Here is a 23,599-nt window from a genome sequence, read left to right on the forward strand (position 1 = left end):
TTTATGCGTGCGTGCATGCATACATGTGTGTGTTTGGGCTTTGAGCGGACACTCACCTGGCTGTGGCACAAAGTACAGGCTCTCCTGGACAAAGGGCATCGCCATGACAACCCCTGGCAACCGTGCAGGGTTCTGCAGCTCCTCCCCCTGGAAGGTTCCGGAACGGCCACTCAGATGGAAGAGGCGTGGCGTGAAGTTATACTTCCCTGGATCTGAGAGATAACAACACACAGCATCTCATCACATCAACCTCTCAACCTTCCAGCACTCAGTCAGGTCCAGCTGGTGTAAACCTTCTTACATTAGTCATATGTGTGTTCATTTAAAAAGAAGACATTTGGGCTGGGATATCTGTTCAGGTTATTCTGAGCTTTCAGGTATTCTGTTAAATACAGTGCCGTGAAAAAGTACGTGCCCCCTTTGTGATTTTCTCTACTTTTGCATATTTTTAGAATTGAATGTTGTCAGATCTTCAATCAAAACCTAATATTATATAAAAGGAACCTGAGTTTACAAATAACCAAAAAAATGTATACTTATTGTATATATTTAATTAACAAAGTCATGCAACATCCAATTCCCCTGTGTGAAAAAGTAATTTCCCCCTTACACTCAATAACTGGTTGTGCCACATTGACTGCAACCAAATGCTTCCTGTAGTTGTTGATCAGTCTCTCACATCGCTGTGGAGGAATTTTGGCCCACTCTTCCATGCAGAACTTCTTTAACTCAGCAACATTTGTGGGTTTTCAAGCATGAACTGCTCGTTTCAAGTCCTGCCACAACATCTCAATTGGGATTAATTAGGTCTGGACTTTGACTAGGCCATTTCAAAACTTCAAATTTGTTGCTTTTTAGCCATTTTCGCGTAGACTCCATTGTGTGTTTTGGATCATTGTCTTGCTGCATGACCCAGCTGTGCTTCAGCTTCAGCTCACAGATGGATGGCCTGACCTCCTGTAGAAGTCTCTGATACATGTCTACATAGAGCCATGACTACATGGAACTCTATTCCACATCAGGTAACTGGTGCAAGCAGTAGAATCAGATTTAAAAAGCAGGCACAGGTAACAGACACACACATACGCATACATTGTGATATTGTTGTATGGTGGTAGTGAACATTTTGTGTTGTGGATATGTGGTGGTGTAGGGATGTTATATGATGTCCTGTTTTATCTTTAGCTCATTCAGTACAAACATAGTTCACTGTTTTATATGTAATGTGGTGTGCTTTGGACCCCAGGAAGTGTAGCTGCTGCCTCGGGAGCAGGAAGCACCTGGAAGCACCTGGATGATCATCAAGACTCTTGGAAGAATGTTTTATGGACAGATGATTCAAAAGTCTAACTTTTTGGACGACATGGGTTCCATTATGTCTGGCTAAAACCAAACACTGCATTCCACAGTAAGAGCCTCATACCAAAGGTCATGCATTGTGGCAGTAGTGTGATGGTTTGGGGATGCTTCGCCGACTCAAGTCCTGGAGGAATTCCGCTATGTATCAGAGAATTCTACAGGAGAATCTCAGGCCATCTGTCTGTGAGCTGAAGCGCAGATGAGTCATGCTTCACGACAATGATCCAAAACACATATAAGCAAGTCTACATGAAAATGGCTAAAAAGCAACACATTTTACGTCTCGCAATTGCCTAGTCCAGACCTAATCCCAATTGAGATGTTGTGGCAAGACTTGAAATGAGCAGTTCATGCTTGAAAACCCACAAATATTACTGAGTTTCAACAGTTCTGCATGGAAGACTGGGCCAAAGTTCCTCCACAGCGATGCGAGTGACTGATCAAAAACTACAGGAAGCGTTTGCTTGGAGTCATTGTAGCTAAATGTGGCCAAACCAGTAATTGAGTGTAAGGGGGCAATGACTTTTTCACACAGGGGCATTGTGTGTTGCATAACTTGGTTTATTAAATAAATGAAATAAGTATGTCATTGTTGTGTTATTTGTTCACTCAGGTTCCCTTCATCTAATATTAGGTTTTGCTTGAAGATCTGATAACATTCAGCATCAAACATATGCAAGATAGAGAAAATTAGAAAGGGGTCAAATACTTTTTCACGGCACTGTATTTGAATGTGTGTTTTGTTCAGGTATGAACAGGAGCTGAGAGGTGTGTTTTGTTCAGGTATGAACAGGAGCAGAGAGGTGTGTTTTGTTCAGGTATGAACAGGAGCTGAGAGGTGTGTTTTTTTCAGTTATGAACAGGAGCTGAGAGGTGTGTTTTTTTCAGTTATGAACAGGAGCTGAGAGGTGTGTTTTGTTCAGGTATGAACAGGAGCTGAGAGGTGTGTTTTGTTCAGGTATGAACAGGAGCTGAGAGGTGTGTTTTTTTCAGTTATGAACAGGAGCTGAGAGGTGTGTTTTGTTCAGGTATGAACAGGAGCTGAAAGGTGTGTTTTGTTCAGTTATGAACAGGAGCTGAGAGGTGTGTTTTGTTCAGTTATGAACAGAAGCTGAGAGGTGTGTTTTGTTCAGTTATGAACAGGAGCTGAGAGGTGTGTTTTGTTCAGTTATGAACAGGAGCTGAGAGGTGTGTTTTGTTCAGGTATGAACAGGAGCTGAGAGGTGTGTTTTGTTCAGTTATGAACAGGAGCTGAGAGGTGTGTTTTGTTCAGTTATGAACAGGAGCTGAGAGGTGTGTTTTGTTCAGTTATGAACAGGAGCTGAGAGGTGTGTTTTGTTCAGGTATGAACAGGAGCTGAGAGGTGTGTTTTGTTCAGGTATGAACAGGAGCTGAGAGGTGTGTTTTGTTCAGGTATGAACAGGAGCTGAGAGGTGTGTTTTGTTCAGTTATGAACAGGAGCTGAGAGGTGTGTTTTTTCAGTTATGAACAGGAGCTGAGAGGTGTGTTTTGTTCAGGTATGAACAGGAGCTGAGAGGTGTGTTTTGTTCAGTTATGAACAGGAGCTGAGAGGTGTGTTTTGTTCAGTTATGAACAGAAGCTGAGAGGTGTGTTTTGTTCAGTTATGAACAGGAGCTGAGAGGTGTGTTTTGTTCAGGTATGAACAGGAGCTGAGAGGTGTGTTTTGTTCAGGTATGAACAGGAGCTGAGAGGTGTGTTTTGTTCAGTTATGAACAGGAGCTGAGAGGTGTGTTTTGTTCAGTTATGAACAGGAGCTGAGAGGTGTGTTTTGTTCAGTTATGAACAGGAGCTGAGAGGTGTGTTTTGTTCAGGTATGAACAGGAGCTGAGAGGTGTGTTTTGTTCAGGTATGAACAGGAGCTGAGAGGTGTGTTTTGTTCAGGTATGAACAGGAGCTGAGAGGTGTGTTTTGTTCAGTTATGAACAGGAGCTGAGAGGTGTGTTTTTTTCAGTTATGAACAGGAGCTGAGAGGTGTGTTTTGTTCAGGTATGAACAGGAGCTGAGAGGTGTGTTTTGTTCAGTTATGAACAGGAGCTGAGAGGTGTGTTTTGTTCAGGTATGAACAGGAGCTGAGAGGTGTGTTTTGTTCAGTTATGAACAGGAGCTGAGAGGTGTGTTTTGTTCAGTTATGAACAGAAGCTGAGAGGTGTGTTTTGTTCAGTTATGAACAGGAGCTGAGAGGTGTGTTTTGTTCAGGTATGAACAGGAGCTGAGAGGTGTGTTTTGTTCAGTTATGAACAGGAGCTGAGAGGTGTGTTTTGTTCAGGTATGAACAGGAGCTGAGAGGTGTGTTTTGTTCAGTTATGAACAGGAGCTGAGAGGTGTGTTTTGTTCAGGTATGAACAGAAGCTGAGAGGTGTGTTTTGTTCAGGTATGAACAGAAGCTGAGAGGTGTGTTTTGTTCAGTTATGAACAGGAGCTGAGAGGTGTGTTTTGTTCAGGTATGAACAGGAGCTGAGAGGTGTGTTTTGTTCAGGTATGAACAGGAGCTGAGAGGTGTGTTTTGTTCAGGTATGAACAGGAGCTGAGAGGTGTGTTTTGTTCAGGTATGAACAGGAGCTGAGAGGTGTGTTTTGTTCAGGTATGAACAGGAGCTGAGAGGTGTGTTTTGTTCAGGTATGAACAGGAGCTGAGAGGTGTGTTTTGTTCAGGTATGAACAGGAGCTGAGAGGTGTGTTTTGTTCAGGTATGAACAGGAGCTGAGAGATGTGTTTTGTTCAGGTATGAACAGGAGCTGAGAGGTGTGGCTCTGGATAAGAGCGTCTGCTAAATGACTTAAATGTAAATGTGTGTTTTGTTCAGGTATGAACATGAGCTGAGAGGTGTGTTTTGTTCAGGTATGAACATGAGCTGAGAGGTGTGTTTTGTTCAGGTATGAACATGAGCTGAGAGGTGTGTTTTGTTTAGGTATGAACAGGAACTGAGAGGTGTGTTCAGTACCTTGCAGCATGCAGTCATAGGTCTTCCTGTCCTGCTGCCCAATAGCGTTCCAGAACTCCACAGGCTCCGCCCCTTCCTCCACTTCCTGCACCCTCGAAAGGCTATCACTGCTGAGGCCCAGTTCAGGAGGGCACCTAACACAGAGACAGCAGAAAGCACACATAACCACGTATTAATACTGTTTGCATTCCAACGAATGAATACATACAGAAGCACAATAACACATCCATGAAGTGAGACTTACATCTGAGTGAGTCGCTCCACAGCCCTCTTACCCGCCTCCCGGGAGCTGGCGTGGACCTTACAGCCGTACCACAGGTAGAGCGCCCCCTGTTGACTGTTGAGCAGTATGAGAGAACCTCGGGAGCGCAGGCCGCCACAGCTACAGTCCACCTCCAACAGACTGGCCTCCTCAGGCAGCTCCCCACGCACACAGAACAGACGCCAGACCCCTGCAAGACACAGAGAGAGTGCAGTTAGGAACACACATCTATGCAGAACACAGACACACAACCAGACACACACACCACCTAAATCAGAGGAGGTAAAGCCAAGGTAATATCCCACCTGTGTTGTTGGTGGTGTCTGCTCGGCAGCCTTTGTGGATGACCAGACCTCCCTGGAAGAGCTGAAGGAAACACGGAGGCTCCTGCCCCTGAGGCACCATCACCTTCAACAGGACAACAACAACACAGGTAGAAACATCAGTCAGAGAGCCAACTGTACTCAACAGCAATAACACTGGATAAACTCAGGCCTCTGAAATGCTAGGCAGGTTTAACCATAGACATCCTATAACGTGCATGTTCTATATGTGACTCTATGGTTTTAACTGAGGCTATGGGTGGTTTAAGAGTTTAATTGGAAGAACCACCCACCTGTGTTCCCTCATGACTCCTGAGTGCAGACGCGCCTCGCCCATTGATACTGGAGTGCCGGCCCTGCCAGATGAAGACAGCAGAGCACTCCCTCCCAGGCTGCCCGCTTTCATCCGCTGGGCTGAGAGTATAGGTCCAGCGGACCAGGTATGTGTCTCCTTCATGTAGCTGCCCTGGGCTCTCCAGCTGGGCCTCGCTGTCCTCAAACTCCTGAATGTGCCAGGTATCCACGGCAACAGTGCTCAGCTCCACCTGCCGCCCGTCCTCCAGGGGTACGACCCCATGCCCCCTCCGAACGTCCACCCCCTCCAGGACTGTAGAGACCACCCCGTCCCCTGGCAGCGCCACCCCCTGCCCTGCCACCAACGCCTTGGCATCGCACGCACACAGAGACACACCCTCTATCTGCTGCTGGGGCCACACTGGCATGGCAGTCTGCACAGAGAGACACAGTAGAGAGAGGAAGGGAGAGGAGAAATACAGTCAAAGAAGACCAGGCATCTTTCTCACAGTCACTCTGAATCTGTACAGGATGGGTCCTATTTGGCTTTGAGTCATGTGTTTCGCACATTGACTCGGGACCGGTATCCCCTGTATATAGCCTCGTTATTAGTATTTTATTGTTGCATTTTTTAAACTTTTTTTTAAAACTTTAGTTTATTTAGTAAATATTTTCTTGACTCCTATTTTTCTTCAAACGTTATGTTGGTTAAGGGCTTGTAAGTAAGTAATTTCACGGTAAAGTCTACAGCTGTTGTATTTAGCACGTGACAAATACAATTTCATTTAATCTTTCTGTAACTAACCTGTGCCTCCTCTACCACCATTGCAGCCGTCTCCTCCTTATCTGCAGCCCAGTCCAGAAACTTCTCCCTGAAGAGGGCTGTCTCCTTGTGCTCAGAGACACAGCCAAACAGGGCCCAGTTGGGCCGTCTTTCACCTTGCCTGTACACAAATCACACACATAATGTATCAATGAATACAACAGTATGTATGTAAATGAGGTATTTTACTATGTAAGCGCCTGTGTGGTGTGTACCTACGGCTGTATGCTGGGGTTGCAGTGTGTGGGGTCCAGTGGGTTGACCCTACAGTTGCTATAGTCGTAGGGACCACCCCACACCTGCTGGGCCAGCTGTTCAGCCACATTCCTGTCACCAGGGGCAACATCCTTCCCATGCCACAGGTACACCTCGCTGCCAAAGTCAAACACCAGGGCCTGGTAGAGAGACAAGGGAACAAGCAGAGACAGAGAGAGATAACCATTCAGAGATCAGATTCTATCTGTAGTGTTGAAAATCACACACACGAGTAGACAGATGGCATTCCAGTTTAGAATCTTTGTTTTGAGTTAAAACCCATTGATTGATATGTAGGCAGCAATGGCTGAGAAGCCACAGAAACACACAGGGGAATCCAGGGAGGGACTGACCTCAGTGGATCCCAGTAGGGAGACAGTAGGGATGGCTGCCCAGGCCTGCTCATGGGGTACTAGTCTGTTCTCCACCAGCCTGTACAAACAGTTAGACTCCACCACCCCACTCTCATACAGCTCATCCTCTTCTGGGGCTCCCGCTCCTACAGGGAACACACACATATACGATCACACCAACAGTACACAAAGACAGATGCAAATGGACACTTACTGGTTGCTTGCATACTTACGTTCTTGGTTTCTTACTTACTGACTGACTTACTTAGTTTACTGGCTGTTTGACTAACTTTGTTTACTGACTGACTGACTGGACTGACTTATAGTTTACTGACTGGACTGACTGACTGGACTGACTTATAGTTTACTGCCTGACTGACTGGACTGACTTATAGTTTACTGACTGACTAACTTAGCTTACTGACTGACTGACTAACTTCGCTTACTGACTGACTGACTGACTGAGTTTACTGACTGACTGACTGGACTGACTTATAGTTTACTGACTGACTGACTGACTGGACTGACTTATAGTTTACTGACTGACTGACTAACATAGCTTACTGACTGACTGACTTAGTTTACTGACTGACTGACTTAGTTTACTGACTGACTGACTTAGTTTACTGACTGACTGACTGGACTGACTTATAGTTTACTGACTGACTGACTTAAAGTTTACTGACTGACTGACTAACATAGCTTACTGACTGACTGACTTAGTTTACTGACTGACTGACTTTGTTTGCTGACTGACTGAGTTATAGTTTACTGACTGACTGACTGACTGACTTAGTTTACTGACTGACTGACTTAGTTTACTGACTGACATAGTTTACTGACTGACTGACTAACTTAGCTTACTGACTGACTGACTGACTGACTAACTTAGCTTACTGACTGACTGACTAACTTAGCTTACTGACTGACTTAGTTTACTGACTGACTGACTTATAGTTTACTGACTGACTGACTGGACTGACTTATAGTTTACTGACTGACTGGCTGGACTGACTTATAGTTTACTGACTGACTGACTAACTTAGCTTACTGACTGACTGACTTAGTTTACTGACTGACTGACTTAGTTTGCTGACTGACTGACTTAGTTTGCTGACTGACTGACTAACTTAGCTTACTGACTGACTGACTTACCTTACTGACTGACTGACTTAGTTTACTGACTGACTGACTGGACTGACTTATAGTTTACTGACTGACTGACTAACTTAGCTTACTGACTGACTGACTGAGTTTACTGACTGACTGACTTATAGTTTACTGACTGACTGACTGACTAACTTAGCTTACTGACTGACTGACTTAGTTTACTGACTGACTGACTAACTTAGCTTACTGACTGACTGACTGACTAACTTAGCTTACTGACTGACTTAGTTTACTGACTGACTGACTTATAGTTTACTGACTGACTGACTTATAGTTTACTGACTGACTGACTGGACTGACTTATAGTTTACTGACTGACTGACTGGACTGACTTATAGTTTACTGACTGACTGACTGACTGGACTGACTTATAGTTTACTGACTGACTGACTAACTTAGCTTACTGACTGACTGACTTAGTTTACTGACTGACTGACTTAGTTTGCTGACTGACTGACTTAGTTTGCTGACTGACTGACTAACTTAGCTTACTGACTGACTGACTGGACTGACTTATAGTTTACTGACTGACTGACTAACTTAGCTTACTGACTGACTGACTGAGTTTACTGACTGACTTATAGTTTACTGACTGACTGACTGACTAACTTAGCTTACTGACTGACTTAGTTTACTGACTGACTGACTTAGTTTACTGACTGACATAGTTTACTGACTGACTGACTAACTTAGCTTACTGACTGACTGACTGACTAACTTAGCTTACTGACTGACTTAGTTTACTGACTGACTGACTTATAGTTTACTGACTGACTGACTTATAGTTTACTGACTGACTGACTGGACTGACTTATAGTTTACTGACTGACTGACTAACTTAGCTTACTGACTGACTTAGTTTACTGACTGACTGACTTAGTTTGCTGACTGACTGACTTAGTTTGCTGACTGACTGACTAACTTAGCTTACTGACTGACTGACTAACTTAGCTTACTGACTGACTGACTTAGTTTACTGACTGACTGGACTGACTTATAGTTTACTGACTGACTGACTAACTTAGCTTACTGACTGACTTACTGACTGAGTTTACTGACTGACTGACTTATAGTTTACTGACTGACTGACTTATAGTTTACTGACTGACTGACTTATAGTTTACTGACTGACTGACTGGACTGACTTATAGTTTACTGACTGACTGACTGGACTGACTTATAGTTTACTGACTGACTGACTAACTTAGCTTACTGACTGACTGACTGACTGAGTTTACTGACTGACTGACTTATAGTTTACTGACTGACTGACTGACTGACTAACTTAGCTTACTGACTGACTTAGTTTACTGACTGACTGACTTAGTTTACTGACTGACATAGTTTACTGACTGACTGACTAACTTAGCTTACTGACTGACTGACTAACTTAGCTTACTGACTGACTTAGTTTACTGACTGACTAACTTAGCTTACTGACTGACTGACTAACTTAGCTTACTGACTGACTTAGTTTACTGACTGACTGACTTATAGTTTACTGACTGACTGACTTATAGTTTACTGACCGACTGACTGGACTGACTTATAGTTTACTGACTGACTGACTGGACTGACTTATAGTTTACTGACTGACTGACTGGACTGACTTATAGTTTACTGACTGACTGACTAACTTAGCTTACTGACTGACTGACTTAGTTTACTGACTGACTGACTTAGTTTGCTGACTGACTGACTAACTTAGCTTACTGACTGACTGACTTAGCTTACTGACTGACTTAGTTTACTGACTGACTGACTGACTGGACTGACTTATAGTTTACTGACTGACTAACTTAGCTTACTGACTGACTGACTGACTGACTGAGTTTACTGACTGACTGACTTATAGGTTACTGACTGACTGACTTATAGTTTACTGACTGACTGACTTATAGTTTACTGACTGACTGACTTATAGTTTACTGACTGACTAACTTAGCTTACTGACTGACTGACTGATGTACCTAAAAGGGAGTTCTGGTTGTTTTAATAGGACTTTCACATAGTTTGTCTACTGAGTGTGTGACAGAGTGGTTGGTGACTAATTCTAGTCCGACCTCTGTATTGTGTCTTTCCTCCCAGAAGGTTCCAGAAGTCAGAGGCCAGGCTGTTGTCAGTATTGACCCCCTCCTCTAGGTGGATGATCTCACAGGCCAGGCAGCCCAGGTCCCCCTGTGTCTGGATCAACGAGGCCAGCTCTGACGCCTGGATCGAGACAGCAGAAGACAGGCAAACATCATCACCAGTTATAACAGACATGAATCAGTGGCTTCACATTGTGTTAAACTGCAGAATGTTAAATGTACTTCAATGGTATTATTCAAAAGTCATATATAGTTTGAATTACAGACGAATAAGACGCCCAACGGGAATCCCTCATGAACAATACAAGACAGGGATCTAGAGAGTAGACCGCCAGTACGTGATACAATGTGTGTGTCGCGTGGAAGTCGTACCTTGGCTTTCTCTGTGGCGTTGGCGAACTCTCCGCTCCAGAGGATGCAGTGAGTGGGTGTGACCAGCAGGAAGCAGTCTCCACTGTTCAGAGACCTGGCTGTGGGCTCCACCAGACGCACTTGCACATGATGCCAACCTGGCACCGTAGGAGACACACACACACACATGTTGAATAGAGAGTTTGTATCCACACACGCACATGCACACGTACACACTCATAAACGCAATCATATGCACGCACACACACACAATCTGTGCTGACCTTTGATGTGAATGAGCATGAGGTTGCTGATGGGCAGGTTGTTGCTGTTCCTCACTGATTCTGTGGAAGTGACATCACGCAGGTGGACGTTACTGAAGTCCTCTGTACTGGCCAGACCTGCTAGAGTTCAGACATGGGACAGAGAGATCAGAGATGAGAAAGTCGTAAACAGTATATGAGAAGACTGATGAAAGAAAAGAGAGAAAGAGAGAGAGGAGAGAGGAGAGAGAGAGAGAAAAAAAATAGAGAGAAAGAGAGAGAGATATCTCTCTGGTATATGTTAACATCACTCACACTTCTCCACTTGTGTCCTGTTAGTGTTCACGGTAGCCATGGTGATTCTCTCTCCCATGACGTCCTGTCTGATGTCATCGCGGGCCGCCAGAGCACGCAGAGGGTTCCGGGAGCCCTGGGTCCTACGGGAAGGACGCACCGACCGCCTGTGCTGCGCTACTTCTGATGTCAGCCTGCACACACACACACACACACACACACACACACACACACACACACACACACACACACACACGCACGCACGCACGCACGCACCCACACAACACAAAGGGGCATTAAGACACAAACACAGGCAATGAACACACTCATACAATTAGATAGAAGTGTACATGTAAACACATACACACAGCCCCCCCCCCACACACACACACACACACACACACAAACAAACTCACATGGGTGTGTTGGTCTGGCAGAGGGCACTCAGGTCCTGTTCTGGGTCAGTTCCAGTGGCAGCTCCAGCCCCAGCAGGGAGGGCAGAGGGTGAGTGGGGAGACACCTCCCTGCAGAAACCACCACATGTCTCCTGGTCATCAGGGGTCATGACCTCCTTCTCCCCCACTGAGGTCACCTCCAGGGGCGTGTCCTGGGGAGCGGCTGGGGGAGGAGAGGGGGACAACATGAGAGAAGTTACAGGTATTCTACTTCATTAGGATACTCAAAGCATCACTGAGAAAAACACAGTAAGTGATACAATAGACACTAGTGGACAGACTTCCTCTCTTAATCTGAGGTTTGGACAAATCATCCTAGAATAGATAATAAGACGTACTATTCAACCTGTCCACAATGGAATCCAGTTTGTCCAGCTTTGTGTCCTCTTCCACCTCCATCCCAGGGTGACTGGAGACCTCTGTTGAGAGGAGAACCAGAGGTCAGGGATAGGATCTACAATCACAAACCAGACACAAACATTTTTTCTCTTTTCTTGATGGGGTATGTTTACCTTCATATGGGCATGCTGTTGCTGTGGCTCCTGTGGAGGGTCTCTTAGTGTGAGATGGAGGGGTCTCGTCTATGTCTGATACAGGGGTCACCAAACCTGCAATGGGACAATCCCACACAGGTCTGAGTGAGGGAAAGAAAGAGAGAACGAGAGAAAGAAAGAGAGAACGAGAGAAAGAGAGACAGAGAAAATGAGAAAGAGGGAAACCTCACCTCTTTTCGCCATGCGTCCGGCCACAGTGTACTGGGCTGAGTCGTTGGCGGCTCCTCTCCCTCTGGTCTTCCACTGCTCCTCGCTGTCCTGTAGGGTTCTCATGCGCTCAGCCACCGACGCCTGTGGCAGCTCCTCCGCTTCTACTGGTCTAGTCTGCTGCATGGGCAGAGAACGGGATCAGATGCCATACAGTAACACCTACCAGTATGTGTGTGTGTTTTTGTTGTGTGTGTATGTGTCACCTTCTGTCTCCATTGGGGCTGAGAGCAGACCTGGGTAGGAGAGGAGACCTCCTGGGCCTCGTAGGAAGAGCTGGTCTGAGGAGGGAGAGAAAACAGGATATATGAAGGGGAACTACGTCAACATCTTTCACTGCAGTATCAACACAACTCACATCACAGCACTCAAACAAGTACATTTAAATGGACTATTGAGGGGCAATGGCGTGCAATGGACACACTTCACACTCACACACCTGAACGGGTGCTTGCACACACACTCACCTGATTGTAGCACATGACATATTGAGGTGTACTGTTAGAATAGACAGAGGAAAAGACAGGAACCTGGGAGGAGGATAAAGGAATAAGCCCAGGATTGGGTAGAACAGAATAGAATAGATGTGATATGACTTGAACGAGCAGCATAGTCAACAAACCAGGGTAATAAGTTCGGTTGAAATAACCAAACACAGAGGTTTGTAGGCAATGAGGTGCACTATGTAGGGAATAGGGTGCCACAGAGCCTGCACTCCGCTTACCCAGCACTGAGGGTTGACGACTGGTGCATCATGGGATATCTCATTGTCTTCCTACAGGAGCAGAGAGGGGGTGTGGTCAGCAAAGCCAAGAAAAAAAAAGAGTGTGAGAGGAGCGAGCAGGTGAAGAGAGATGGCAAACAGGAGAAAGAGAGGGTGAAGAGAGATGAGAAAATGTATGGAGGTCTCTCACACACACACACACACACACACACACACACACACACACACACACACACACACACACACACACACACACACACACACACACACACACACACACACACACACACACACACCCAGAGAACTGTCAACACTGTCCAGCTAGGGGGGCCTAATTGGGTCAAGGGGGTGTTCATGGAAGCATCTCAGTCTATCTGTTAACATTCCATGCCATTCAGAGCCATTCAGCCCATTCCTGGGCATTAGCACCAGTAGAAACTGCACCCATATCTAAGTAAAGCAAGGTAGCTCTCAGTGATTTAATACATAGTAAGATATAGGGCTGGTGTAGAGGTGCTATGATATTAAACACATACCATAGTAAGATATAGGGCTGGTGTGGAGGTGCTATGATATTAAACACATACCATAGTAAGATATAGGGCTGGTGTGGAGGTGCTATGATATTAAACACATACCATAGTAAGATATAGGGCTGGTGTGGAGGTGCTATGATATTAAACACATACCATAGTAAGGTATAGGGCTGGTGTAGAGGTGCTATGATATTAAACACATACCATAGTAAGATATAGGGCTGGTGTGGAGGTGCTATGATATTAAACACATACCATAGTAAGATATAGGGCTGGTGTGGAGGTGCTATGATATTAAACACATACCATAGTAAGATATAGGGCTGGTGTGGAGGTGCTATGATATTAAACACATACCATAGTAAGGTATAGGGCTGGTGTAGAGGTGCTATGATATTAAACACATACCATAGTAAGATATAGGGCTGGTGTGGAGGTGCTATGATATTAAACACATACCATAGTAAGATATAGGGCTGGTGTGGAGGTGCTATGATATTAAACACATACCATAGTAAGATATAGGGCTGGTGTAGAGGTGCTATGATATTAAACACATACCATAGTAAGATATAGGGCTGGTGTGGAGGTGCTATGATATTAAACACATACCATAGTAAGATATAGGGCTGGTGTGGAGGTGCTATGATATTAAACACATACCATAGTAAGATATAGGGCTGGTGTGGAGGTGCTATGATATTAAACACATACCATAGTAAGATATAGGGCTGGTGTGGAGGTGCTATGATATTAAACACATACCATAGTAAGATATAGGGCTGGTGTGGAGGTGCTATGATATTAAACACATACCATAGTAAGGTATAGGGCTGGTGTGGAGGTGCTATGATATTAAACACATACCATAGTAAGATATAGGGCTGGTGTAGAGGTGCTATGATATTAAACACATACCATAGTAAGATATAGGGCTGGTGTAGAGGTGCTATGATATTAAACACATACCATAGTAAGGTATAGGGCTGGTGTAGAGGTGCTATGATATTAAACACATACCATGGGACAGATATAGGGCTGGTGTGGAGGTGCTATGATATTAAACACATACCATACCATGGGACAGGTATAGGGCTGGTGTAGAGGTGCTATGATATTAAACACATACCATAGTAAGATATAGGGCTGGTGTAGAGGTGCTATGATATTAAACACATACCATAGTAAGATATAGGGCTGGTGTGGAGGTGCTATGATATTAAACACATACCATAGTAAGATATAGGGCTGGTGTAGAGGTGCTATGATATTAAACACATACCATAGTAAGATATAGGGCTGGTGTGGAGGTGCTATGATATTAAACACATACCATAGTAAGATATAGGGCTGGTGTGGAGGTGCTATGATATTAAACACATACCATAGTAAGATATAGGGCTGGTGTGGAGGTGCTATGATATTAAACACATAACATAGTAAGGTATAGGGCTGGTGTAGAGGTGCTATGATATTAAACACATACCATAGTAAGATATAGGGCTGGTGTAGAGGTGCTATGATATTAAACACATACCATAGTAAGATATAGGGCTGGTGTGGAGGTGCTATGATATTAAACACATACCATAGTAAGATATAGGGCTGGTGTAGAGGTGCTATGATATTAAACACATACCATAGTAAGATATAGGGCTGGTGTGGAGGTGCTATGATATTAAACACATACCATAGTAAGATATAGGGCTGGTGTGGAGGTGCTATGATATTAAACACATACCATAGTAAGGTATAGGGCTGGTGTAGAGGTGCTATGATATTAAACACATACCATACCATGGGACAGGTATAGGGCTGGTGTAGAGGTGCTATGATATTAAACACATACCATACCATGGGACAGGTATAGGGCTGGTGTAGAGGTGCTATGATATTAAACACATACCATAGTAAGATATAGGGCTGGTGTAGAGGTGCTATGATATTAAACACATACCATAGTAAGGTATAGGGCTGGTGTAGAGGTGCTATGATATTAAACACATACCATAGTAAGGTATAGGGCTGGTGTAGAGGTGCTATGATATTAAACACATACCATGGGACAGATATAGGGCTGGTGTGGAGGTGCTATGATATTAAACACATACCATACCATGGGACAGGTATAGGGCTGGTGTAGAGGTGCTATGATATTAAACACATACCATAGTAAGATATAGGGCTGGTGTAGAGGTGCTATGATATTAAACACATACCATAGTAAGGTATAGGGCTGGTGTAGAGGTGCTATGATATTAAACACATACCATAGTAAGGTATAGGGCTGGTGTAGAGGTGCTATGATATTAAACACATACCATAGTAAGGTATAGGGCTGGTGTAGAGGTGCTATGATATTAAACACATACCATAGTAAGATATAGGGCTGGTGTGGAGGTGCTATGATATTAAACACATACCATAGTAAGATATAGGGCTGGTGTGGAGGTGCTATGATATTAAACACATACCATAGTAAGGTATAGGGCTGGTGTAGAGGTGCTATGATATTAAACACATACCATAGTAAGGTATAGGGCTGGTGTGGAGGTGCTATGATATTAAACACATACCATAGTAAGATGTAGGGCTGGTGTGGAGGTGCTATGATATTAAACACATACCATAGTAAGATATAGGGCTGGTGTAGAGGTGCTATGATATTAAACACATACCATAGTAAGATATAGGGCTGGTGTAGAGGTGCTATGATATTAAACACATACCATAGTAAGATATAGGGCTGGTGTGGAGGTGCTATGATATTAAACACATACCATAGTAAGATATAGGGCTGGTGTAGAGGTGCTATGATATTAAACACATACCATAGTAAGGTATAGGGCTGGTGTAGAGGTGCTATGATATTAAACACATACCATAGTAAGATATAGGGCTGGTGTAGAGGTGCTATGATATTAAACACATACCATAGTAAGATATAGGGCTGGTGTAGAGGTGCTATGATATTAAACACATACCATAGTAAGATATAGGGCTGGTGTAGAGGTGCTATGATATTAAACACATACCATAGTAAGATATAGGGCTGGTGTAGAGGTGCTATGATATTAAACACATACCATAGTAAGATATAGGGCTGGTGTGGAGGTGCTATGATATTAAACACATAACATAGTAAGGTATAGGGCTGGTGTGGAGGTGCTATGATATTAAACACATACCATAGTAAGGTATAGGGCTGGTGTAGAGGTGCTATGATATTAAACACATACCATAGTAAGATATAGGGCTGGTGTGGAGGTGCTATGATATTAAACACATACCATAGTAAGATATAGGGCTGGTGTAGAGGTGCTATGATATTATGATGCTCTTTTAGTTTCAGTAGAATGGCAAAACTTTAACAAACTCTCAAATTAAGCACTGCTTGCTGAACCAGCCCACACAACATATCTGTTCAACCTTCAAGAACAGATATGACAGCTAACGAATTCCTCCTACCTGGCCACGCACAACGGCACCTTTCAACCTTGTTCTAAATAAATATCCTATTTCGATATCATTCCTGGGTGGCGTGCGGACAGCATCCCCTCTTATCTCCCCTGTGATCGGTCCCCCTGGTGACCCTCATCCTCCCTTCTTTCCCTGGCTGACAGGTTACACTAAACCCACTGGTTCCAGACAGCCACCCAGAGGATTAGAGATTACAAGTGGAAGCCAGGGCCTTTTCTCTGGGCTGGTGTGTTACAGTGGTGGCCAAGCCTTTAGTATCACAGACCCTGGGGACTAGGGATTGTCTGGGAGCCTCCTGTGGATCTATATATCTATATCTGACTGAGAATGATATGTCCACAGCTGTCCGCTGCTCTGCTTTCCAGGCTAAGACTGGATTTGCCCCACTGTAATTCTGAGCCAACATATTCAAGATGCTAAACACAAGTGCAGACCCAAATCAACTATAAACAGCCAACCAACTGGCTCCAAAACACATGAGCTCAGTCCGTGCGAGATTTCCAATGCAAAACAGTGATGTCAGCATCTATCCACTGTCCACCATTCCCAGTAGCTGCCTGCTCTGACTGAGGTGTGTCTGTGTGTTTAGACTAAAGCGAGGTCCAGTAAGACGGCCGCTGGTCTTACCTTCCTCTGGTCCGCCAAGGTCACCTGGACGTGTTGTCTGGGAGGAGTGTCTCTTCTCACCCTGCCCCACTTCTCCTCCTCTCCCTCCTCCCTGGAAGCATCTGACAGCCTGCACAGAGGCAGAGGGGAGGTCTAAAAAAATAGCCATGCAAATCTCTCTCTCGTGCTCATGCTTGCTCGCACACACACACACACACACACACACACACACACACACACACACACACACACACACACACACACACACACACACACACACACACACACACACACACACACACACACAACCTTCCATGACACTCAGCAATAGAGATCCCTCTTGCAGCACACAAATGTCAATACACGCTCAGGGTCACAACGTTCCCTCAACGTTCACACACAAACACAATTTAAAAGGCCCGTATGTTGGCTCTGTGTTAATTGTGTACCTGTCTCTCCCAGAGGTGTTCCCAGGGGGGTCCATCTGCTTTCTCTGTTCAGCCAGGGAAGGCCTCTCCTCCTGGGGGTGACCCTGCTCTGAGGAGGACCTGGCTGGGCTACACACGGCCACCGTCTCCCTCCTGTTCCTGTTCCTCTGCCTCCAGGGGGCCGAGGAGGCTGGTCTCTCTCTACAAGGCACTGGTACATTGTCATGTCTTTCTGCCCTCCTCTCCTCCACCTCGTTCCCCCCCTCCCCTCCTCCATCCTGGTCCTGCTGTCTGTCCTCCCACATAGTGTCTCTGTCTCGGTCCCATACTGGTGCTCCAGAGGCGCTGTTCCTCAGGATGCCTCTGATCTCTCCTGGCTCAGAGTCCCTGCGCTGCTGCTGGCCCTGCTGGGACAGGTCAGGTCCTGTGGCAGGCTCCACATCGGGTTGAGGCTGGGCCTGACGCACCTCACTGGGCCTCAGATTGATGGACCGCTCCTGCTGCCTGTCGGACAGGGTGGGGGACAGGCGCAGCGGGGGCAGTCGGATGGGGCCTTTCTGGAGCTGAGGGAGGACAAAGCGAGGAGAATACTGTCAGAGACATGGAGATTATAGATTCTACTCATCACAATAGTGTAAATTAGTATGAAAACTATAAGAAGAAGAGGTTCCTACATATTTCTGAGTCATCCATTTGGACCTGTCTAATTTTAGTGTGATTGAATTGGACGCGAGTGTAGTGTTCCCCTCTGGACAGTGTTATGGTCGATACTGGCTTGATACTGATCAAATAAAACTATTGATCAATCAAGTGCTCACAACAGTTAGAAGCACAGAGTGTGACATTCAGTTTGGTGTACACATACACTTACTCACTCCCTCATGCTCACGTCAACATCCAGTATACACACACACACTCACTCGCACTCATACACACACTCACCTGTGTCACAATCCACATTTCTCAGCAAAAGAGTGACACACACGCAATTGCCAATCATCTCTAATATTCCCTCTTCCATTCCTCTGAGGATGTCTTGGTCCCACTCCCACTCACCAGGCTGACCTCGTCCACGGTGATGGGCTGTGTGCGGTAGCGCGCCCCCTTCTGCCTGCGTCTCTCTGTGGGGGCATGGGGAGCGGCATCCCCCAGGTTCCCTGGCAGGGACAGCTTGTTGAACAGAGCCAGCTTCTCGCTCATAGTCAGCTTATTGTTCTCATCGTCCTCCACTGCCTCCGCCTCGGCCTGCACAGCCTGGGCCTCGCCTGACTCTCCTGGCTGGGGGGTGCTGCAGGGATATGGGGTAGATAGGTAGGAGAAGGTGGTGAATGGAAGTCATGGATGAAGAGTTAATAGTTAAAACAGAGAAACAGCCATGTTAATTCAAATGTGGATTGACAGGAACTGTGGAACACAATGTGAGATATTTTTAATGCATGGCAGTAAATCAGTGTTTTAGCCTCCTCTCTGACTGCCCCCTGTTCTAATTAGGGATAGGAATCTCTGTCTAACTCAGTAAAGGACAAATTCTTATTTACAATGACAGCCTTCTGGGGAACAGTGTGTTAACTGCCTTGTTCAGGGGCAGAATGATAGATTTTTACCTTGTCAGCTCGGGGATTTGATCCAGCAATCTTTCGGTTATTGGCACAACGCTCTAACCACTAGACTACATGTAGTTAGCCAGACAGGACGTCATTATGAGTGAACAAACCCTGCCAGCTCTAGGTTTCCAATAAAAAACAGTGCCACATTAAACCTGCTCAATGTAATGGCAAAATGTAGATCTCTACCTAAATAGACATACACTAAATTAATTTTTATAATAAGAGGGCCATAAAAAATGTTTTTACTGTGAGAAATATTAAAATCTCACCTTTCTGGTAAAAATTGTTTTAAATTCCTGAGGTGTAGTCACTTTTGAGGACACAAGCTCAAGAACACAGTACAAATTTGACACAAATACAAAATGTTTTATATCATGTATTTCCTACTCAACAAAACTGTATGAATAAGACTTGGAATTACTTCAATGCATTCTAAATATAGTACAATCAAATGATAAAATAACTTAACTATAAGATTTCACCTTCCTTATAACTGTAAAATAAATAATTTGTATGTTTAGTGTCCGAAAAAATGTGGCATATTTTCTTAAGGTCTCTCTCGTTTAAAACTTCTGCACCCTTCTGAAAATCACACAGGGCTCTAGCTTGGCCTTTCATCTCATATTAATCCTGTCCATCTATGACAAATATAAATCGTTTTTTTGTTTAATATCTATGAATTATTTTAGGTTACTTTGATAAAATTGGTGATAAATTGTTATCTGAATGTCCTAGAGCGACGAACCCACCCTCTCCTGCTGCGCTAGGATCTAAAGAATTGCAGGCATGTGCTTTGTCAGCCAGGAGTTGATGGACAGTCGGAAGAGCGAATGAAATGGTAGGTGGGACATAACCCAGCTTCAAGTGGTGTAAGATTTCACAGCCTGAGTCACACAGGCGGAAGAGAACTAGGGCTGCTAGTTTCATATGTGAAAATGTCGGTCGGAACAGGTACCAAACGCATGCTAGTCCCCTCTTTAGGGGAGTTTACACCTAAGCGGTACCATACCAAAATGCTTTATCTAGAATGCTATACATAAACCAAATACCATAAACCGTATCACAACTATAATCAGTTATGATCTCATGACCATTCCATGTGGATTCCATAACCCACTGGGCAAGGAATTTTAATGTGTGAGAGGCTATGTTTTTTTGCATACGGTATGCCAACACCTCATTGCCAACAGATACAATATATCGTTGTACATTGACCAGAGGTGTGACCCTTGACCCTGCTCACCTGGTGGCCACAACCATCTCCTCACAGGTGATTGGCTGAGTGAGTGAGCGGTGCTCGTTGCCACGGCGTACTCTGCGTTCATACGCGACGCTGCCAGAGCGAGGCTTCAGAAAGGAGGAGGCCTCAGGGGCTGCTGACTTCTCTAGCTCCTGCAACAGAGAGAAAGACGGAGACGAGAGAAAGAAAGAGCGAGAGAAATAGTCATTCATAACATTTATGTTCATATTTGATAGGTAATACTACATCTTGAACAATAATGCCTTTGTCACAGCTGTATAATCAACATTTAGATCAAACAGAGCATAAAATAGTCAATGAGAAATGACAAAATGTCCTCTCCTTTTTTCATCTCTTTCATTTAAAGTGTCCCTCTTTCCTGGAATGTGAATGGAGGTGCAGTAGGCAGAGGAAGTGGGTGCGATAGCTGGTGAATAAACCAGGGATCTGTAAGGAGCTGTGGGTGGCCTATGTAAGAAGGTAGAGGAGAGGGATAGAATGCCAGGCCTGCAGGTCACAGTGTAACCAGAGCTCCCTTAGTAGTGTACAGTTACCCCCCTGGCCCTCCCCTCAGCCCCCTCCCTCCTGGCCCTGCCTCCCTCCTCCACCAGCCAGCTTGACAGGAGCAAGCTGTGGGCTAATTATAACCACCTGTTAATGGCTGTTCATGGCTTGATAGTCCCTGGCTACTTTTCACCTAGGTTTTGACAGATGCTACGTGACTAAAACCCACCAGGAAGTGAAATATTGGGGGGGCAGTCTGTCTTATTAACAAAACAGACTGCCAAAGGCTACTTAAACAATAAAACATTAACCAATGGGAGTAAACTAAGAGCAGAAGGGTCCATCTGCATGCACTCTGTGGTCTGGCTTCCTATATGTCCTATACTATACTCTGTCTGCATACCTGGTCTTATTCAGGCACCATGTACTGATATATTAGTACAGTACTAATATGCAAGGCCCTGTCTGGATCAGAGAGCAGCACCTGTTTGGCCATTCATATTCCTCAACATTCGTTCAGTGTATTCAGTTCTGCATGCTCAGCTCAGCCTGCTGGCTCATCATGTGTTGCTCCGTGACTGTAAGGTGAGCAGCCTCTCTCTCTCTCTTTCAATTCAATTCAAGGTGCTTTATTGGCATGGGAAACATATGTTAACATTGACAAAGCAAGTGATGTAGATAATAAACAACTCTCTCTCTCCTCTCAACATGGGCTCTGTCGTGTCTGTTGATGTGCTGTTGTGAGACCTGGTCTCCATGGTGATGACCTTTTGTGATCAGGCATGGAGACGGACAGCATGGTACAAGGGAACAGGAAGGGGGTCCTGGGAGGGGGTCCTGTTTCACAGCCAAGGTTGAGCTAGATGGACGTGCTTACTTTAAACAGAGACATCTTGGCCGCCACACTCATCTTGGCTCTGTCGTCTGTCTTCACATCAGCTGGGGGGGGTACATGACATTAAATATATACATCAAGTCAGGCAAAGAGAGGTAAATACATTAGAGGTAAGTGCATACACACTCAAAGACACACTAAATCCCTGTCAGCCTGTCTGTGTCATCAGCAGGGATATCCTTTTGGCATCACTGAGCCTGTCAAACACATTAAGCCGAACCCTCTAAATAAAAATAGGCAAACAAAAAAAATGTAACAGCACCCCCACACACCTTGTGAATATATAGCAGTCCCTGTCATACAGAAAAACACAGTTAACCTGCTCATAGTAGCCTGGGGAGAGATACAGTCCAGAGAGGCTACCTGTTAGTCAAGCCGCCAGTCCACTGCAACACAATGAGATGGACAGATCTCTGTGACTGATCCCTTCATGTGAGGCCATCGCTCTGCACCTGGCACTCAGTAGACTGTCACATGTCACCGCCACCACTATCTCCCAGCTGGCACCGCTAGCTGCCTGCTTCTCCTCTCACCTGGCACTCACTAGACTGTCACATGGCACCACCACCACTATCTCTCAGCTGGCACCGCTAGCTGCCTACTTCTCCTCTGCATCTGGCACTCACTAGACTGTCACATGGCACCACCACCATATCTCTCAGCTGGCACCGCTAGTTGCCTACTTCTCCTCTGCATCTGGCACTCACTAGACTGTCACATGGCACCACCACCACTATCTCTCAGCTGGCACCGCTAGCTGCCTACTTCTCCTCTGCATCTGGCACTCACTAGACTGTCACATGGCACCACCACCATATCTCTCAGCTGGCACCGCTAGTTGCCTACTTCTCCTCTGCATCTGGCACTCACTAGACTGTCACATGGCACCACCACCACTATCTCTCAGCTGGCACCGCTAGCTGCCTGCTTCTCCTCTGCACCTGGCACTCACTAGACTGTCACATGGCACCACCACCACTATCTCTCAGCTGGCACCGCTAGCTGCCTGCTTCTCCTCTCACCTGGCACTCACTAGACTGTCACATGGCACCACCACCACTATCTCTCAGCTGGCACCGCTAGCTGCCTACTTCTCCTCTCACCTGGCACTCACTAGACTGTCACATGGCACCACCACCACTATCTCTCAGCTGGCACCGCTAGCTGCCTGCTTCTCCTCTGCACCTGGCACTCACTAGACTGTCACATGGCACCACCACCACTATCTCTCAGCTGGCACCGCTAGCTGCCTGCTTCTCCTCTCACCTGGCCTGAACTTAATGACCACACAGTTCATCCTTTTGACCAGGTAGTTGGACAGCAACACCGATCGAGTGAGTGTCAACTGTCTCTGTTGTTTCTAACACTGCTCTCAATGGCCATTTAATCATGTATTTTAGGTGGACAGTCAAATGAATGCATGAGAGAGAACTTGGACAGCTACTGCGTACAAGCGGGGACTATTTTTTATAGTGGCGGTGTGGTGCTCAGGCATGCTTTTATGGCTCATAAATCCATCGCCACCGAGGAACTTCAACATTCTACCGTCACCCTGTGCCCATCTG

General features: G+C 45.3%; 1 protein-coding gene across 13 annotated transcripts in view; it reads right to left on the reverse strand.

Moving 5' to 3' along the window:
- LOC118384474 (supervillin-like) overlaps window positions 1-23,599 on the reverse strand; it is a 46,930-nt gene that overhangs the window by 7,726 nt on the left and 15,605 nt on the right. For 7 of the 13 annotated variants that reach the window (XM_052518668.1, XM_052518679.1, XM_052518678.1 and 4 more), the window contains 24 exons: window positions 22,017-22,078; window positions 20,639-20,787; window positions 18,845-19,076; window positions 17,810-18,351; window positions 17,382-17,490; window positions 12,739-12,789; window positions 12,482-12,544; window positions 12,221-12,295; window positions 11,978-12,134; window positions 11,766-11,861; window positions 11,592-11,672; window positions 11,215-11,416; window positions 10,820-10,992; window positions 10,526-10,645; window positions 10,263-10,399; window positions 9,864-10,011; window positions 6,631-6,776; window positions 6,242-6,417; window positions 6,005-6,143; window positions 5,199-5,633; window positions 4,888-4,990; window positions 4,565-4,772; window positions 4,321-4,454; window positions 57-212 (listed from right to left, as the gene is read on the reverse strand). In XM_052518668.1, the coding sequence (XP_052374628.1) occupies window positions 57-212; window positions 4,321-4,454; window positions 4,565-4,772; window positions 4,888-4,990; window positions 5,199-5,633; window positions 6,005-6,143; window positions 6,242-6,417; window positions 6,631-6,776; window positions 9,864-10,011; window positions 10,263-10,399; window positions 10,526-10,645; window positions 10,820-10,992; window positions 11,215-11,416; window positions 11,592-11,672; window positions 11,766-11,861; window positions 11,978-12,134; window positions 12,221-12,295; window positions 12,482-12,544; window positions 12,739-12,789; window positions 17,382-17,490; window positions 17,810-18,351; window positions 18,845-19,076; window positions 20,639-20,787; window positions 22,017-22,078 (3,894 nt within the window). The remainder of the gene's footprint in view (window positions 1-56; window positions 213-4,320; window positions 4,455-4,564; window positions 4,773-4,887; window positions 4,991-5,198; window positions 5,634-6,004; window positions 6,144-6,241; window positions 6,418-6,630; window positions 6,777-9,863; window positions 10,012-10,262; window positions 10,400-10,525; window positions 10,646-10,819; window positions 10,993-11,214; window positions 11,417-11,591; window positions 11,673-11,765; window positions 11,862-11,977; window positions 12,135-12,220; window positions 12,296-12,481; window positions 12,545-12,738; window positions 12,790-17,381; window positions 17,491-17,809; window positions 18,352-18,844; window positions 19,077-20,638; window positions 20,788-22,016; window positions 22,079-23,599) is intronic. The other 6 variants (XM_052518673.1, XM_052518672.1, XM_052518675.1 and 3 more) reach the window with 6 other exon arrangements.

The sequence above is a fragment of the Oncorhynchus keta genome, chromosome 5 (assembly GCF_023373465.1).
Source record: "Oncorhynchus keta strain PuntledgeMale-10-30-2019 chromosome 5, Oket_V2, whole genome shotgun sequence".
Classification (NCBI taxonomy): domain Eukaryota; kingdom Metazoa; phylum Chordata; class Actinopteri; order Salmoniformes; family Salmonidae; genus Oncorhynchus; species Oncorhynchus keta.